Below are 19988 nucleotides of genomic sequence, written 5' to 3' on the forward strand. Positions count from 1 at the left end.
AGCTATATTCTGTGGCATATTGTCTACTCAGAGGTGATTTCTGCTTAATATACAAGGCCATGTCAAATCCTGAGCTGTTGGACATGCTCCACTTAAAGAAATCCCAATCCTTCAGAGACACACGCTTCAGGGATCTAAACCCTGTCATCACAATGAACAAAATATGCTGGAGGGATAGGTTCCTGACCCAGAGACTCCCCAGACTCTGAAACAGACTGCCCATACATGTTAAGCAGAGCGCCTCCTTGGCCCTCTTCAAAAGGAACCTTGATGATTGGATGGGAGATAGGAAATTCAGTCCGGGGATCATGTCAGTCGCCCTGCTAAACAAGGGTCCAGGGAAGTAAATATTGTGGGAAGAAATATCCAGGGAATTGTTATGGCTAGGCTTGTATAGGCCCTATGGAAGATAGCCTAGTACCAACCTATGAACCTATGTAAATAGTCCCAAAGCGGTGTTAAAATGCAGGAAACACCAAACCATGATTTTTTTTTGAGTCTGTGGGTCCGGTTCTCCTTTAAGAGTCCCCATTTTTGGTCAGTTCCTCACATCAACTGTAGTTTTCTGAAAAAGCTCTGAAGACTGCAGTAAGTAAATAATGACAAGTAGAGTTTTAGAGTTTACATCCTTCAGAAACTGCATGGTAAGTTAACAGCTGTTATTCAGATTTGTGTGTATGTGCATCTGAAGTCCTTCAGAAGGCCTATTTTTCTTGCAAATAAATATATAATAGCAGCATGTGTAATTATTCCCTAAATTTGTGTCTTTGTCAGTCATTATCTTGCATGTAAGGCTGCTGGACAAGGCTTCTTCTGGTCAATCATTGCATACATCAGTCAGTAGATAAATACAGCCAGTTCTGTTTCAGACTTGCTATCTGGAAGCAAAGCATGGTTATGCAAAATGTATTACTCTATCTATTCTGTAAGTGTATAACAGCAGTATCTACATCTTTGTCCCAGGGTAGTAGCACTGCTTTGTCTTGTACTCTTAAGTGAAGATATTCACAACCATGCTGTTGCACAACCTGTCCTACAGACTTGTGTGTGGTGTTTTGTGTAAATGTACATTGCTGTCCCTGATTATTATTGAACTTAGATGTTTACTCTATCAGCTCCTTAAGTACAGATCATCATTATGCGTCCTTGGATATGTGCCTACAACCCCACCCCAAACCCCTGTGGCATTCCAGATTTTTGGTTGTGCTTTTCTAGAAAATCATTTAGAGTGCAGTCAGTGACAATGAAAGACACTTGTGAAAATGTATGGTAATGCACACCATGTTATTCTGCTGATTTCCAAGTATGTAAAAGCAAGCCATGCCTGGATTTTTGTCTTTGTCCCCAAAACCTGAAGTTGATTTTTTTTCTACCAACTTTGTAAGTGTAAAAGACCAGTGTCAGTTCCAGGCTGTCCGTCTCTACCCCCTGAAGACAGTGCCTTGACTTTACTGAGTTGTCAGAAAAAAATTATTACTCCAATGTACAACAAAGTGCAACAAACAGAATGGAATAAAAGCCAACAGATGCAGTGTAGTATCTAGTGTGTAATTAATACAGTAGTTACATAAGGACTTGCCTTAACAGTGGATGACCTACGAATCACTGTTGCAGTATTCATCACAGATGGGTTTCGTTGCTGATGTCCGAGGGTACCAAAGCTTTACCCTTCTGAGGGTGTATGTCCGACGTATGACCTCAGCCCATTTGTGTCGGGTTATAAAGGGAGACAGATTCACAACATCCTCAGACTATCTCCAAGACAGTGGCCTGAAGACAACTGAGGCAGGAGACTGGTCAGCTAAGACAGGCATGGCTAGAACAAAAAGGAAACACCCTCATATGCATATGCTGATCCAAAAGCAAGCGACTGGGGGGATACTGCAATGCTGATCAGTAGGACATGTACTGTCATGGCAAGTTCTTACACAACTGTACTATGTCCTAACTGAAATCACTGTTGCAGTATTCATCACAGATGGGTGATTCCCAGAGCTGAAGAGACAGAAAGGTGGGGAACGGCTGGCTAAAGTGAAGAGCTGTCCAGGAGACCAGAGGGCAATGACCTGGCAAAGGCCATCCTAGACCGGCAGAAGCATCATTCTTATATTCGTTGGTGAAAATGTGCACAGAGGACAAAGTGGCCACTTTCAAGATGGACCTGGCATCAATCCCTTTGTGGAAGGCAGAAGAACAGGCAAACTGCCCGAGTGGAATGTGCTTTAGGGCAGGAGGACAGGGCTTTAACATGCAGTAAGTAGCAGAAGGAGACAGCCTTGAATATCCAAGATGAGTGGTTTGCTTTGAGACTGGTAGGCCCAGCTTGGCCTCCATGAAAGAGAGAGTCAGTCAGTTTTTCTGATTGTCTTAGTTTTGTCCAAACAGAACCTCAGCTGCGTGTCCCCTATTCTCTGGGTTGGGAAAGAAAGCAGACAGGTGAATGGCTTGACTGAGGGATAGCTAGTTCACAACCTTAGGATTGAAAGAAAGATTAATCCTAAGAGTTACCCTGTCCTTGTGGAAAATAAGGAAGGACAGAGTAGCCATGAGTGCCTGGAGTTCTGACACCCTGCGAGCAGAGGTTAGAGCCAGAAAGAGGACAGTTTTCCATGTACAGAATTTTAAGACAGCTGAAGCAGCTGACTCAAATGATGGTAAAAGTTGAGCGCTTCCAAAATAAAATTAAAATTCCATGGTGGGGTAATTGATTTCCTTGGGGGCTTAAGGTGTAGGACTCCTTTCAGGAAGAGCTTTACCTCTATCCTGGACATAAAAGGAAGATCTAGAGGTAAAAAGGCATTGATGGCTAACAAATGAGCTTTAACAGATGAGTAAGCCAATTTAAAATGCAGAAACTCACAGAGATATTGCAGTATGGTGGGAACCTCAGATAACAGTGGCTATAGTTTGTGTTTGAGGCATCAAATGGAAAATCTTTTCCACTTGGCTGTGTATGATTTCCTGGTATTATGTTTCCTGTCTTCCTTTAAAACTTGCATCACCTCCTCTGAAAATAAGTCTCTTATAGGGATCAGAACCCAAACAACCACACAGAGAGACAGATAGAAGCTAGGATGGGGTGTAGAAGCTGGCCCTCCTGTTGGGTGATCAGGTCTGGTTGTATTGGAATTTTCCAGTGGTTCATTTTGATAGGTGGAAGAGGATGAGAAACCAATGTTATCTTGGTCAGATGGGAGCCAGGAGCAGCAGTTGTGGAGTGCCCTTTGTACTTTTAGAAAGGCCCTTGGAATAAATGGCAATGCAGGGTGGGTGTATAAGAACCTCCCTGTCCACAGGAAGCAGAAGGCTTCTGTATTCCAGGCCAGAGGAGATGGGGTTCTGGTGCAGAACACAGGGAGCTGGTTATGCTCTAAAGGTGCAAAGAGGTCTATCTGCAGAGTGCCCCAGAGATGCAGGATTCCTTTGAAGACTTCTCTGTTCATGGTCCATTTATGAGGGTCCACAAGGTGTCTGTTTAAACAGTCCACCAACACATTCTCCATTGACAGACTATAGGCTGCTGTGAGGATAATGTTCAATTGAGTGGTCAGCTGCCAAACCTCCTGTGAAAACCTGCCCAAGGGGTAAGACCTTGTGCCTCCTTGTTTATGTACCACATCACCATGGTATTGTCTGTGTACAGCTGTAGACTGCCTGGTTTCCAAAGATTTGAGTAAGCCTGCTGAGCCTATAAAAGGGCCCTCATTTCTTTCAGGCTGATGTGTCCCCTTCAGAAGATAGGGTGGCCATTTCCCCTGTACCTTGTGGGAGCCCTTCCAGGTCCCCCAAGCCCTGTCTGAGGCATCAATGTGAAGAATTTGGTTGTGGGGCTGGAGTGAACAGAATACTGGGTTGATGGACAAATGTTTCTCCTAACAGAGAAACTCCTGCTTGACGCAGGGCAATAGATGAATAAGGATGTCCTAGGGATGTTACTGCTTTGCCCTCACTGATTTGAGGTAACACCAAATTTTTCTCATATGTAGCCTGGCCAGTGGGATCCTTGGGAAGGATGCAGCCTTGAACCTCAGGGCCCTGAGGATGTTCCTTGCAGTGCAGTGAGCTATCGAGCAGAGGGTTTAGAAAAAAATGCCAGGCTTTGGACTTTTTCCTGATTAAGGGAGGCCTGCAGCATGCTTGCATTTAGCCTGAAATGCAGGAAGATGAAGTTCTGAGTGGACGTGAGATGCGATTTCTTGAAGTCGATGGTGAATCCTAGGGTTGGTTAAGAGCTGAACTGTGAAATGTAGGAGTTTGAGGAAGGTGTCTATGGGCAGGCCCTGAATCAACAGGTCGTCCAAGTAGGAGAAAATCTGAATTCCCTGAGTTCGACAGAAGGCTAACACAGGTGCTAGGCACTTTGTGAAAACCCTTGGGGCTGTAGAAAGACCAAAGGGCAATGCAGTAAAGTGAAAATGAGAAGAGCCAGAGAAAAACCTGAGGAATCTCCTGCAAGACAGATGTAAGCGAATATGAAGATAGGTATCCCTGAGACCTTAGGGACACTAGAAATGGCTAAGGGAAAATAAAGGTCAGGAAGTTGTGCAGAGAAAGCATTTTGACTGTGAAGATAGGCATCCCTGAGACCAAAGGACACTAGAAATGCCTAAGGGAGAATAAAGGTCAGGAAGGTGTGTAGAGAAAGCATTTTGAAGGCAGGCACTTGCAGGTAGGTATTTAGCAGGGAGAGGGTCCAGGATGGGCCTCCATTCCCCTTCCTCCCTTGGAACAAGAAAAATCATTGAATAAAAAACCTTTCCTATGAAGGATGAATGTACTTCTTCTATGGTGCCTTGTGCCAGTAAGTCCTGAATAATGGGACCAATCAGTGGATGCCGGTTGGGCGGAGCATTCTGAATCCCTTTCATGGAGGAACACTTTCCCAAGACATGAAGTAGCCTTTTTTGGTGATGGTCAGAACCCATTTGTCTGTTGTCACCATCTCCTAGAAGTGAAAGGGAGAGTCTTTTTGAAAGAAGGGTGGAGGGATAGAGGGAGGCTGAAAGGAGGAAAAGAGGACAGTCAAAAGGTTTTTGCCCACAAAGACAGGCCGGAAACCCTCTGTGATTTTTCAGAAAAAAAGGCAAAAAGGTTTACTTGAAGAACTCCCCACAAATGGATCTAATCTTGGAAGAGCCCCAATCTAGCTTCCATTTGTGAGGGTCTGCCCTGGTCCTACTCATCTTGTCTGACACACACTTTTGCCCTGATGGAATGTAGGATGCATGTAGAGTGAGAATGTGCTGTAAACTACCCCAAGCTAATACTACTAGACTGCAATGGGGATACAGTCTGGTTCCTCCTTGATTGGTGATACACCCCATGACTGTGGTACTGTCTGTAGCAACTCAAAGAGGTCCTGGGAACCAAAGATGATTAAGAGAGTTGAGTACCTTGATCAGGGCAAGCATCTCTTTTATATCTACATGCTTGTGCCTGTCTTTGGTGTCTCAGACACCTTGCACTTTTATTCCATCTGAATCTGCTCCCCAAGCAAAGTCTGAGGCATCTGTGGTGACTGACTGCTTTGGAAAAGGGAGGCAGAAGAGGAGCCTTGGATTTAGGGATATCTGTCATCTTCACCAAGCAATTTCTCTTCTGATAAACCCCAGCAATGGGATCTGAAAAGACAAGAGGTGTTGGCGCTGGGACCAAAGAGACTTAAGATACCACTGTATCTTACTAATGTGGAGTCTTGCATGAGAATCACAGAAGCCAAGAGACTCACAATTCTGAGGTATTCCCTCACAATGACTGAAGTCTGAGTGGAAAAACCTAGAAATAGATTTATTTTTCCTGTGGAAGAAAAGCTTTAGTTGACATCCCACTAAAACAATTCTGTACACGGGAGTCAAGAAAGACTTCTGAATATAATAAGAGATCTGTCAACCAAATACAGAGTTTCCTGACTCTGAAAACAACTCTGCAAAGATAAAAAAGCCATCTCAAAATGGAAAAATGTGGATACCTTGTAGCCTACAATGAGCTATAACTGGAGCTAGACACTTTGTGATCACTTTTGGTGCAGTGGATACTCCAAAGGGTAAGGCAGAGAACTGATAATGTGATACAGACCCACAAAACCTGAAGAAGTGCCTAAAGTCTGGGGGGAACAGGAATGTGATAAGCATCTTTTAAATCTAATGTTAAAAGGAAACATGAGTGAGGAAGAAAAAGAAGCAGGTTGTGAAGTGATGCCATTTTCAATATGGGCTCTAACACAAATAGTTTTAAGAAAGAACAATCCAAAACTGGTATCCAAACATTTTCTTTCTTTGGCACTAAAACATCCTTGAATAAAACCCCCTTCCCATCTGGGAAAGGGGAGCCGGTTCTATCGCTCTCTCTGAGAGTATGTGATGAAGGACAAGTGTAAACAAGAGAGTCTGACCTGAAGGTTGAGGAATTATCCCCTGGAAAGAAGGAATGTTCTCCCACTGCCATCTGTAACCCTGATGAATGATCTTCAGAACCCATCTGTCTGAAACTATCTGCTGTCAAACATAAAAGTGGAGATTTAGACTTTATGGAAGAAAAAAAATGGGCTGACAGTTTGAGAGGATAAACAAAGTCTCAGTCAATCTGACTTACTGCACTGTCTTTGGTATGGTGAGTTTCCAGAATTAGTCTTGGGACCCCTTTGCCATTTCTTCTTAAACATCTGTCTACCCACATTTTGTTCAGACTGTTTATTTTATTTATTTTTACTAAAATTGAAAAAAAAGAGTTAGAGAATTCTGCGGAAAATTTGGAAAAGGGGGGCTGAAAAATCTTAGGGATTTCCTATATCAGCTTATCCATTTCATCACCCATTTTGATCACCTCTGCAGCATATGGGCCAAAAACTAAACATCTAACAAATGGAGAATTTAAAATATCATTTTTATCATCATCTGGGAGGTTGTGAGAATGCAGTCTTGCAAATACCTTGAAAATGACATAGCCCTTGAAGAAGTATCAACAGGGTCATACACACACACTGTAAACAATGAGTAATGACTTGAACAATAGAAGAAATGAAATGTAAAAGTTTTTACTCCCAAGAAGAAAATGCAGGCAAAATATTCCTCATACTTTCACAATTAGTCAGAATAAACCTTAATACATATGCCTGACAATTCAAAATTCTGAAAATCAAAGTTGTAGAGCATACATTTTCTTCCCATAACTATCAATAATCTTTCCATCCTTGTCAGAAAGAGTTGTTCTTCTTTCGGCTTTTCCCGGTTAGGAGCCGCCACATCAGAACTCCTGTCTGCTAATGATTGGCAGTAGATTTTTACAGTGCCGAGGTGCCAGCTCAATGCCCAACCTTCAACGAAGGCACGCCCATTCACACACGTCTTTCGAATGCCACTCGACAGCGGGGAGGACATGCAGACTCCACACAGAAGGCGCTCCAGCCGAGAATTGAACGGGAGAACCTCTTGCTGTGAGGCGACAACGCTACCGCTGCACCACCGTGGCTTAGGTCAGAAAGAGTAAGATTGGAAAAAGCTTAAAAGAATGAGGAGCTGCATATACCCACACCTGCCTTTTTAAGGGCAGCTGGCTGTCAGTCAACAAACTTGCAAGCAGCAACACACACACATACACATCCTCCAAGCTGACAGAACTGGAGAAATGGCTACAAGTTCCTTCTGCAACAGCAAATAGTATTTTCTGAGGGACTGAAAAACATCTTCTCTCACTGAAAACACTGGGACATTCTAGAAATAATCTGAGAAAAGAACCCTCACAGGCAGAGCCAGAAACTGAGCTCTCTTGAGAGTCTGAATTAGAAATCGAAGGAGAAAACACTGTATATAACCCTTCATCCTCCTGTCCAGTATTAGAAACTTGAATCTCTTCAAGAAAGGAGGTATCTCACTTTTCTTTTTACCACAAACTGCTTTACTAGAAGGATCAATAGCCTGAACTAAACCTGAGCCAAACCCTGTAAACTACTCGTGTCAAAAGAAATTTGAGGAATTGATACATGCTTAGCTTTCCATTTCTTTTTGACAGCAAATATGGGCGCAGCAGTATTATTAATGCCAGCAGCAGCATTTTCCCAAGGATCGGAACAATATTCTGACAAAACAGGGAAGTCTTCCCTGTTCACTCTCTCAGGATTGACAAGAGTGTCTCTCTCTCTCTTGCCCACTGAGGGGACCCCAACAGCTGCAGAGAACATGGTTAACCCCCAATCCATAGTGGCTGTAGGTGCTACACCAGAGGGATCTAGGGTAAAAGATGAGTGGTCTGAAGCAGAACTAATGGCAATGACAGAGCGACCCACCTGTGACTGATGCAAAGTGCTACCCTGCTGTGATAGCAAAGGCTGTTTATAGGTTCATAGGTAGGTACAAGGCTATCGGCCCTGGGGCCTATATAAGTCTAGCAAAAAAGGTTCCCCGGCTTTTGCCACCCAAGAAAATTTTGCTCAAGTTAGCTTTAACATTTTTCTTTTTGTAGCTAAAAGAAGGACTGACTGTTGGATCGGCAGACTGTTCAGTACTAAAGCCGAAAATGATAAAATAAATGGATAAAACAGCAGCAAATGTTGGTAAAAACTAAAAGTCTTTAAAAATGTCATTTGTTTCATAGACAAACACAGTAAAAAGCACTTTAAAATATTTTGCAAGCCACACAAATCAAAATAAGCACAATTTCTCCACAGAAATTTTTTTTTAAGTTACTTTAACTGACTTTCAAACTGACAGGAAATTAGTATTCCAGTTTAAAAGTACAGCACAGTCTAGTGACTGTCCCTTAAAACAAAGCTTCAGCTTTAGATTAACTTTCCTGAAGAGGAAAGTATTAATAAACAAAAAATTACTGAATGGATTTTTCCCCAAATGGAACTTATCTGCTTAGCAAAGGAACATCACAAGCCAATTGTCAATCTTCAAAAGCCTCAGAGGGGCTTACTCTTCATCAGCAATAAAGCTATGAAGAGCTTGGGGTCCAAACTTATCTTTTAATCAGCTCAACTTGACCTGCCTGACAGTGTGGGCATGTGGAAGGTGCCTTGAAGCTTTGGAAGCTGGCCAGCTGTTATATCCTTGGCAGGATATAACCCATACAGCTACTGCAGCAGTAATCAATATGATAAACATCAATAACTATCTGAACCCACCACATGAACCCAGGAGCATGATGAGCCACATCACACCCACCCCATATTAGATGCTGTTCTTCATACATGCAGGACTAAGTACAACCTACATCATGATGTAGCCACAGATAAATCACTGGGTGGAGTCCCTGGCCATCTGACATTTAGGCAGTACATGCCTGGTAAGGCATAAAAGTGTGGGTACTGGCTAATGCCCACAATGAGTGCATCCATGAATTTCATGAGTACACTGGCAAGATAGAACAGCAAACTGCAGTTAGCCAGGCACACCAAGTTATCATGGACTTGACCAGGGAAACAACTGGAAAGAAGCATCACATGGAATAAAAAAAAACTCATTCAAACCCAGAGAATTCACAGTATCTTACACACAAAAAAGCAACTGGCAAGAATTCCACTCTTCGACTTTCAAAGGGACTAGAAAAAAGAAGACTGCATACTGACTACTGAATCCCTTGTGCAAAACGTTATCCTATTTTTTCCTTTACAAAGAGGTGAGAGATTGATAAAGCTGTAGCTGATTCGGTTAATTGGGATTTTTCAGCAACATCTGTTTTGACACACGTTTACTTTTATGTGACAGCTACTTGCAGCAGTACTTGTCTTTATGGCAATAAATATATGCCTTTGCAAAAGTTTAGGGTATTGTGGCATTATCTATGCAGCTTGAATGACAAACAGAATTAATTCCACATTAATCTAATGCAACCTGCATTGCACCCAGTAGTGGTGCGAACACTTGGTACACCCTTCTTTGGAGAATCAGTAGCTGGAAAACAAGCATATCAGAATGCCACAAGACAAATACTTTTCTAACACACAAAATTTAGTTCCCATTCTGATCTACATAATAGGCACATAAATATACCACCAGCTACATCATATATCTCTGCATAAACATTCATCATTTAAAAGAATTTTACATACTAAATATTGATGTTCCAATTCCCGAATAGTATGTCGTGCTACTTCTAAAGATCAACTTTTAAATGCAGTCTGACTGAGTTCATGTAATACAAAATATACAGCAGAAGTGAGATGACAAAGCAAAACTCTCATCACTGTACTCAACAGAATATAGTATAAGGCAAATGCATCTGTATAAAAAAAGATTTTGCATCGTTTAAGCCACAGCTCACTGCACTGTAACCATGAATGTCCACTTAAAACATGGGATCACAATCTTAAGATGTATTTAAAATAACTTGCATAAAAGCAACAGAATGCACCCAGGATATGGGTAATGACGAGACTTACTCACAGTGATGCTGATGTCTTGCCTTCAGGTCATCAATAAACTAAAATAATCACCTCAGCAGTACCTTGGGAGGTATTCTACATCACCTAAATCATGCTATACCTTGGATTTGCATTAGTGAGGTACAAACTGACTAGCAGACTCATGTTCTTAGCTCCTTAAAAACTAAGACTAAAAATGTGACTACACATGTACTCAACTTTCCACTCAGCTGTTGAATTATGTACATGGACAAATACAACAGGAACTTTCTATAATATCTGTGAATTCATATTAAAACATCAATTTACTGCAGTTATAAATCAACAAAATCTAAAGATTTATTAATCTGTCTAACAGGACAGAATACCACAGTATTACTGTAGCCTAAATTATTCAGCTACTACCAAAGCCATAATACAGTTCAGCTCCCACATGTAGAAATTTCTTTAAAAATGTTTCCCACCACTTTCAACCAAAACAACAAACCAGAACTGTGACAGACATACTCATATCCAATAACCAAGATGCTCTACTTCTCATAAGACCTACTTTGGGCCTAGTTAGTGGAGGAAAAACCCTTCACTAAAGTGGCCCCAGCAACTTGGAACAGTCTGCCATACAATGCTTAAAAATGCCAAAGCTGCCAAGAGTTTCCACAGAAAAGTACAGTTGTGTACACTTACCATAAATGTAGATGTTCGAGTGTATTCACTGTTGCAGTCATTACATTTGTGTAATCTGCTGGCAGGTTGCCCTCAGTCAGCCTAAATAACAAAGTCTTGGGTCCTGCGTCAGCTGCCGTCTCCTCTTCCATGACATCAGGTCGTCAAGGCTATAAAACATGCAGCCGATGCCATTTTAATCAGTTTTTCTTGCCCTAGATGTCAGGTGCCCCTCAAATGGGGAGCAAAAATTATATATATATATATATATATATATATATATATATATATATATATATATATATTATATATATAATTTAGAACACAAAAAAATTTACCTCCAACTAAAAGTAAATAGACCAAAAAGGCTTTTGAGTAAAGGAAAGAAGAGGTAGATCTCATTCCCTCCAGTACAGCTCTTTTGACTGTGCACCTTTAACTCCTAGTGGGCGTGGCTTGAGTCTTTAAAAAATAAAGTTATCACCTTACAATTCTAACAAATACTCATTGACATAGGTCAAATATCAATACAATTGTGTTTGCCATCATGTATGCTTCAAGATAAAATATTCTGATACCTCATATAGGGCATGATTTTGGAATTATTAATGCAAATATGAACAAGCAATATTTGACGCCTAGAGGAGCAGTAGGAGGTAACTGCAGATGCACCTGGAGGCGTCACTCGGATGTAATGAGATAAGAGAGAAAAAGGGGGCTGGCGGGTGGGTAACCTGGACTGCAACAGTGAAAACACTCGAACATCTACATTTATGTTAAGTGTACACAACTGTACTATGTTCTTCGTGTTTCACTGTTGCAGTCATTACATTTGGGTAAAATCCCAAAGCTATGGATGGGAGGATGGAATTATACAGCATTAGGAGCAGTTATAAGGCCCTGCAGGACAGCAGTGGCAAAGTCTGCCCTGGATTTAGAAAAGAGAGGTAAATGGTAATGTTTGGTGAACGTATGAACTGAGCTCCAAGTAGCAGCTTCTAGAATGTCTCTGGTAGGAACCCCTCTGAGAAAAGCTGCAGAAGTAGATGAAGCCCTGGTGGAATGGGATCTGATCACCTTGGGGACAGGTTTACCATGGTGCACGTAGCAGAAGCGAATACAATGGCTTATCCATTTTGAAATAGTCTGCTTTGAAATAGCCTTCCCCTCTGCCCCTGCAGCAAATGCCACCAGTAGTTGCTCAGACTTTCTTAGAGATTTTGTCCTGTTTAAGTAGAATCTTAGTTGTCTGTGTGCATCCAATGAATGCATAATCCGCTCCCCCTTGTTCTGCGGATTTGAGAAAAAAGGTGGCAGATGAATGGTCTGATTAAGAGCCACACTAGATACCACCTTAGGCATAAAGGATGGACTGGTCCTGAGGGCCACCCTGTCTGGATAAAAGATGATGAAAGACTCCACTGCCACGAGAGCCTGTAGTTCTGAAATCCTTCTAGCTGAAGTGACTGCTAAAAGAAAGGCCGTCTTCCAAGAAAGACATTTTATGTCTGCAGTAGCAGCTGGTTCAAAAGGAGGTAGGGTGAGTTTTTCCAACACAAAATTGAGGTCCCATGCCAGAGTTGGTGCTCTCCTGGGAGGTCTCAAATTTTTGGCCCCTCTGAGGTACTGCTTTAGCAAGGGATGAGAAAAGAGAGGAGGCTCTGTGCTGTAATGAGCCGAGATGGCAGAGGCATGGATTTTTATAGAAGAAAAAGATAGGCCTTTATGAAGCATCTAAGTTAAATATTGCAGAATCTGAGAAATATTGGGCATTGCTGTGTTTATTTCTTGTGCTTGGTTCCAGGCACAGAATCTTTTCCATTTATCAGCATAATATTTTCTAGTACTAGGCCTTCCAGCCTCCAAAATGACATCCATCACAGGTTTACTGAGAGATGTGACTGGTGAAATTAGTTGATTAGCCATGCTGCAAGATTCAGAGTTTGGAGCTCAATGTGCAGAATTTGACAGTTCGGCTGAGACAATAGATGAGGTGTCTGAGGCAGGTACCACGGAAGAAGGTGTGACATATTCTGTAGAAGCGGGTACCAGTGTTGGCGAGGCCAGTCTGGAGCAATCAGAATAATTTTTGGTTTTTCCTGTCTGACTTTTAGTAAAACCTTGGAGAGCAGAGGCAGAGGTTGAAAGGCACAGAGTGATAGGTTTTTCCAGCTGAAGGATAGAGCATCCACTTTCCAAGCTTTTTTGTGATGAATTCTTGTGCAGAATTTGTCTAACTGATAGTTTTGGGGAGAGGCAAAAAGATCTATGTCTGGGCTCCCCCATTTTCATGTCAACATGCTGAAGATTTGTGGATCCAGTTTCCATTCGTGTGGGTCCATAAGATTTCTGCTTAGTTCGTCTGCCACAGTACTTTGCTTTCCTGGCATGAATTGAGCTTGTAGATGTATGTCTAGTCTGCAAAGAGGGTAGGAGTGGGTACCCCCTTGCTTATGTACCACATAACTGTGGTATTGTCCGTCTTTATCAGTTGTTGTCTTGGATGAAGGAAGTCCTTGAAGGCTGTCAGAGCATTCTGTACAGCTAGCATTTCTTTCTGGTTGATATGTAGGTGCATTTGATTTGGGTTCCATTTGCCCTAAATGCATCTCCCAGCCAGATGGGCCCCCCAAGCATAGTCTGATGCGTCTGTAGTCAGGGTTTGGGTGGCAGGGGGTAGAATGAATGACAGTCCCTTGTTTTGGTGACAGGCCTCTGCCCACCATAGGAACTCCTGTTGCAGGCAAGGAATGAGAGGAATCACTGTTTCCAGGCTGTGACAATGTTGACTCCATAAGCTTTTTAGGTACCATTGAAGTTTCCTCATATGCAGTCTTGCATATGGAATTAGTAGAATGCAGGAAGCCATGAACCCCAAAGCCTGCAGAATTTGTCTTGCAGATAGTTGGGTTTTTGTGGCCACTTGTTTGAAGTATGTTATTAATTGAATTTGTTTGTCTGGCGTGAGGTAAGCCATCTGGGCAGTTGTATTCAAGCTTGCACCCAGGAATGTAATTATTTGAGAGGGTACCAGTTGTGATTTCTTTTTGTTTATAGTGTACCCTAGGCAAGTTAGAAGCCTTTTTACAAATGCCAGATGATGTAGAAGAATGTCCTTGTTTTCTGCCTGAATTAGACAATCGTCCAGATAAGGATAAATTTGAATGTTTCTTTGTCTGCAGAATGCAATCACTGGTGCCAGGCACTTTGTGAAGACCCTGGGCGCAGTAGATAAGCCAAAGGGCAGTGCAGAGAACTGGTAATGCAAATAGCCTGCTTTGAAGTGGAGGTATCTTCTACAAGATTCCCTGATTGGGATATGCAGGTAAGCTTCTTTTAAGTCTAGAGTTACCAACCAGGCATCCTTGCCTAGCATAGGCAGTAACTGTTTTAGAGTCAGCATCTTGAATTTTGGAATGTCCAGGAAGGTATTTAGAATGGATAAGTCCAGAATTGGACGCCATGACTTGTCTTTTCTGGGTACCAGGAAAAGTCTTGAATAAAAACCTTGTCCTTTTTCTGGTACTGGTTGAATAGCCCTATCCATGAGGGACATGACTTGTTTCTGAGCCTCTGCCCACTGATTTGGAGGCAGATTTGGCCATCTGTGTGGAAATTAAATCTGTATCCCAGGGATACTATATTTACGACCCACTTGTCTTGGGTAATTAGATGCCAATTTAGAGCATGAAGTGCTAGTTTTCCCCCCAAAGGGGCTGCCAAAAGATAAGTGCTTGGAAATGGCAGAGGAAAGTCATTGAGACTTGTTTACCGTAGGGGGGGTGCTTTGCTACTTCCAGATTTGGAGGTGGAGGCACCCCATTGTTTTGTTATGTAAGTTCCTTGTGACTGAAACCTGGAGCCTTTGGAGTGTCTGGGTTTGACCTGAGCAGCTCTGTTGGATACTGGAAAGGACCAATTCTTAGTAGGCCAGTGCCTACTGAACCTGGGTGACTGCACTTGCAAGAAATCTTTTACAGTTTGCATAGATTTAGCTTTGTCTTCCACCTTTTTCAAAACTTCTGCCTTATTACCAAACAGACTGTCCTGTTGTAAAGGAGCATCCAACAATTTAGCTTTAACATGATCTGGCAGATTTTGCTCCTTGAGCCAAGCATGCCTTGTTATCACAGATCCAGTTACGGCGGCCCTGCAAGAGGCCTCCAAGGAATCAAAACCGCATTGCAAAGTATGCTTTCAAACTTGTTCAGCTGAATGCAATAAATCCTGTAACTCTATTTTCCACACAATCAGAAATCAACATCATTTTCTGTTTAAGTAAGCCCAAGACATGCTGTTGATATTTGAGCATATGAAATTGACAGTTTAAAGCCCTGATTGCCAAGGTTGCAGACATATAAACCTTCTCACCCCATCTAGCCAGCGCCCTGGAGTCTCTATCAGAAGGGGTAGGATTTTTAGCAGTAGAAGCCTTAACACCCTTGGGACCCTGAGAAATTGGTTCAGGGTCAGCAGTAGGATTTTTGAAAAGAAACTTGTGGAAGTCAGGAACCCTGTAATATCTGTCTGGCTTACTAGGAGCCGGAGGGCAGGGAATCAGAAGCCATGCTGGATTCTGAGAAAACATCAACAATGTCTAAAACAGGAGGTATAGCCAAAGGCCTATGCTGCGGAAGAAGAAGAAGAAAATCCCTAAGCCTCTTTTTGGATTCTGAAAAATCCTGACTCTCCCAATAAAAATGTTCCCTTAAGGTATGCAAAGTTTCTCCAAAAGAAAAATCCTCAGGAGGAGGAGGAGAAGTAGAAGGGATGGATTCTTCTGGATCAGAGTCCTCATAAGGGGGAATAGAAACTTCCTGATCAGAAGAGGAATCAGAAGAAATGGAAACCTGATCTGAAGATTCATAATCAGTGCCTTGCCTAGGCCTCTTAGCAGGAGGGGGTTGGGAACCTCTGATCAAGGTAATTAAATCCTCAGCCATTTTGATCATTTGTTTTTTAGGCATAGGGGCCTGAACATGTGGCTCATGCGTCATTTTTTTTAGCCATAGAAGTTGGTTTTGGCCTTGTTTTTGATGATGGCGTCTGTTTAATATACAAATCTTTAGGCCTGAAACACCCCCAGAAACCGGTGGTCTGCTCAGTGGCTCTGGACCCATCCAAGGGAGAGACATCCATGGGTTCAATACTTGAAGAATCTCGTGGTATACCGGACTCTGAATGGGTCTTGGTAGAGGGCTGCGAAAGCGCCTTACTGAGTACCGGCGACTGGCTTAGGAGAAGCTTTGTCGTTGGTTTTGGACTTCGACGGTCTGTCTCTGTCTTTTTCTTTGCGTTTTTTGTGAATTCCGGTAGTCAGATTGCTAACCAACGACATTTCAGGATAGTTAAATCTAGACCCAAAGTATTTAGAAGCAAAAATATACTGACGCTTAATAGTGCATTGGTTAAATTTAGCACAAAACCGACAGCAAGGCATGTTGTGGTCAGGGCATAGGCAAGGAATACAGTATAAATGAAAATTCTTATGAGGTATTTGCTTCCCACAAGTAATACAATTATTAACTTTTACTGACATCGGTAAGGAGCAAGAAAAAGTTTCCCCAACGGGGTACTTAGCTTTAGGTTGAAGACTTCAGTTCTGAAACTCGAAAATGAAAATTTCAGGAGTCGGCCGACCAGCACTTGCAAACTGCATCTGCTTCGGACACCGCGCGGCATGAAACACTGATTAAAATGGCGTCAGCTGCATGTTTTATACCCCTGACGACCTGACGTCATGGAAGGGGAGACAGCAACCGATGCAGGACCCAAGACTTTGTTATTCAGGCCGACTGAGGGCAACCTGCCAGCAGATTACCCAAATGTAATGACTGCAACAGTGAAACACGAAGAACATCTGAATAATAACCTTCAGACACTTAAATGCAAAGGCTTCCAAGGGAAAGGATAGGTAACTATAGAAATGCCTGCGATTCCATACATTAATTTGTCCCAAGGTATGATGTGTACTAAGTCCCTGTACAAACTCTGCAAATACTACCAATGTGCATTTTGATCCGCTAACTATACACATTTAGATGTGATACTGCCTTCAGTGTATGGCTGAACTGCATGGTATCTAATGCAAGTGTATATCCAAAATGGGTCGTGATTGCCTTATGGCAGACACCATAGCAAAACAGGGTCTCAGAACTAGCCCACTCACCCAGTGAGCCAATGACTAAATGAATACATTCTTCTTTAATGGCACAGGTTCCTCACAGACACATAAATGTTTCCAAATGGCACAATGTTTCAAATATGTCTCTGCAAGTGGGTTGCACCCCTGATCCCTCCCCACTCATGAGAAGTTACTTTACTAAGTCTGAGGATGCACTGCTTTGCTCAGAAACAGAATATTTGCTTCTTCTGTTAAACCAAGTTTCCCATTTACTTTTAAATAGTGTATCTTCTGCAAAAGGAAGCGCACACGCCTTTGGTGCAGAAGGCTGAAGATTCTATTCCCATACCAGGTAAATGGACCACTGGAACTGCAGTGGACATAAGGGGGTTGCTGTGCTCCTGACTGTCTAGTCCTTTGGATAAGACATTAAACCAAGGCCCATCTGCCTGAATTTGCATTAGTCCAGGTGTATGTAAATGATTCTACGTCATCTACTGAAAAGAGTTAAGTTCCCAGATGCCCTGGTCAAATTTCGCCTGTTAATATAAATACCACCACAGTTCCCCCCTTAAAAGATGCAACTAGCCTAGTCAGAATAACCTGGTCAACAAAGGATAAATAAATATAAATGAGGCTACTGAGGCTGCAGGAGGGCAATGCCCATATGTAGAAATACCTTTACTAATTCAGTTTGTCCATTTGTTTCCATATTGTTTTATCCTGTACTGCTCCTCTATTTCTTATGTGATCTGAGCTCAAATATCTGAAAAGTTAATACAATCAAATGTTAACATGTAGTCAGCAATATTGTGAAAGCTGAAGATTAAAGTGTTGCATAGGTTAAAGACTTGCGTGTTTTAGATGGCTGGGCAAAATTGTGAATGTTGCTGGATCAGACATCTTTCCAGCACATTTGATTTAAAAAGGGTAAAATGTGGTTTGAGTCTAATAAGGTGCTTTGTAAGACTTTGTAACATCAAATACATGACGACATGAAAAACTGATAAGTGTTATTACTGAGAAACATGTCAATATCCTAATATTTCAGAAACATTTCTCCATTTAAGAAAATTATACTAAAATATACACAGTTCTCAGTGACTTTTACAGTTTGCTGACTGTACTCTGCAACTTCTATCTCATGTCACTCCCCCATTTCAGTTCCCCAAATCTTTCTTCAAGCAATAAACAAACGTGAGAGGGAAGATTAAACTCTATTAAATACAAACTATGCATTTAATGTATATTAAATAAGCCTCTGTTCTTGGTTTCCAGTATAATTCTAGCAGAAAATGAATCAAAGAAAACTGCTCTATACTAGTAATGTGTATAAATGCTGTGTGTACCATTAGTGTTTTATTTGTTACAGTCTACATGGCCAATGTAGTTGCTGAAAATAGTCAATGCATCAGCTCTCCCAAACCTACCTGATAAAGACATAATTAAGCATTGTATAGCTTTTTTTTTCTATATGCATTAGAAGAAAAAAGGTTTTATATACCCAGTCAACAAATACTAATAAATGAACAGCCATGTCATTTCTTATATTTTATGTTGTATAACAAGACATTTTACTAAGCCCACATTATACTCATCACTCTAATTTATGGAAAACTATTTACAACATGAGCAAGCAACCTTTTCAGGAGGGGAAGTTTAAATATGCACACCAATGATACCATAATTTAATGTTCCTTAAAAGACACAAACTTTTAATACAACTCCAACTCCCATCTGTTAACTCTAGACATGCAAGACAAACAGTGCAAATATTCCTATTATTTTCAGTGGCTCAGTGGAGAGCACACTTATTTTTGATGCTAGATCAGAAGGTTCTGGGAACTAGTCCAATCTTGTGTCCTTGAATCCACTTGTCCAATACTGACAATGCAGTACACAATAAACTGGGTACTTTACAGACACTGGAGGGCAGAATAAACTGGGTGCTTTATTCCTGTCAGTAAAATAAATTGAGATTCCACCTGCCTGATTTGTAATACTTTGACTGGATGCAAAAGATCCCACAGCACTAACTGGAAAAAGATTAGGAGGATTTCCCCACTGACCTGGCCACATTATTGCAAGTCAGAAAAGCCATCTCAGATCCCCTTAAAAATAGGTCAGGCCTAGTAAGACTAATCTCACCAACAAAAAGTAAACACAGATCTGTCTGCAGATTGCAACAGTTTCCTGTGTGGGAAATATGCAACACAAATTCAATATTCTACTCTACCAGAACTTCATTACCACATCTTTGTAAATTTCAATATGACATTTACATAAGCATTCTGAAATACACTACATGCAATTTATCTACCTTTCGTATATTGTCTTCAGAGTCAGTTGATCTTGAACTCCTTCAGTCTCTTCCAAATACAAGATAAGCCAAGAAGTTCTGTATGGCCACTGTTCCGTAAGATTTATCCATGAAGCAAGTCGATCCCAATTAAAACTAATCTGATTTGCTCTCAACAATCGACCTGCAAAAAAAAAAAAAAAGACATTATTACTCACCACTGAAAAAAATTTAACAATTATCTATGTTGGATGGATCTTCCCATGCTTCTAGGACCTACATGAATTTTGGTATGTGATGGAAAGAAAGTCAGCAAGTGTATTAAGCAATAACTGCATTAACCAATAAACCTTTGAGCACTTCTAATAATACTTTAGAGGTCTGCCAGCTGTATTTATCACCCTACCAAAGTAAATATTAATATATTTACTGCCACGCTTAAACAAATGTGCATACCCTTGCATTTTATTAATTCATTTCTTTACTGGGGAAGAGAAGTGATTCAAAATATACTTTCATACAATTAAATTCTTGGGCAAATT

At 41.4% G+C, this 19988-nt stretch overlaps 1 protein-coding gene across 3 annotated transcripts in view; it reads right to left on the bottom strand.

Annotated features, from left to right (window-relative positions):
- Positions 1 to 19988, bottom strand: part of KIDINS220 (kinase D interacting substrate 220) — a 2951961-nt gene that overhangs the window by 701706 nt on the left and 2230267 nt on the right. For all 3 annotated transcript variants that reach the window (XM_044073258.1, XM_044073248.1, XM_044073241.1), the window contains exon 22: positions 19468 to 19630. In XM_044073258.1, the coding sequence (XP_043929193.1) occupies positions 19468 to 19630 (163 nt within the window). The remainder of the gene's footprint in view (positions 1 to 19467; positions 19631 to 19988) is intronic.

This window comes from Protopterus annectens, chromosome 1.part1 (assembly GCF_019279795.1).
Source record: "Protopterus annectens isolate FY-2018-M chromosome 1.part1, PAN1.0, whole genome shotgun sequence".
Classification (NCBI taxonomy): domain Eukaryota; kingdom Metazoa; phylum Chordata; order Ceratodontiformes; family Protopteridae; genus Protopterus; species Protopterus annectens.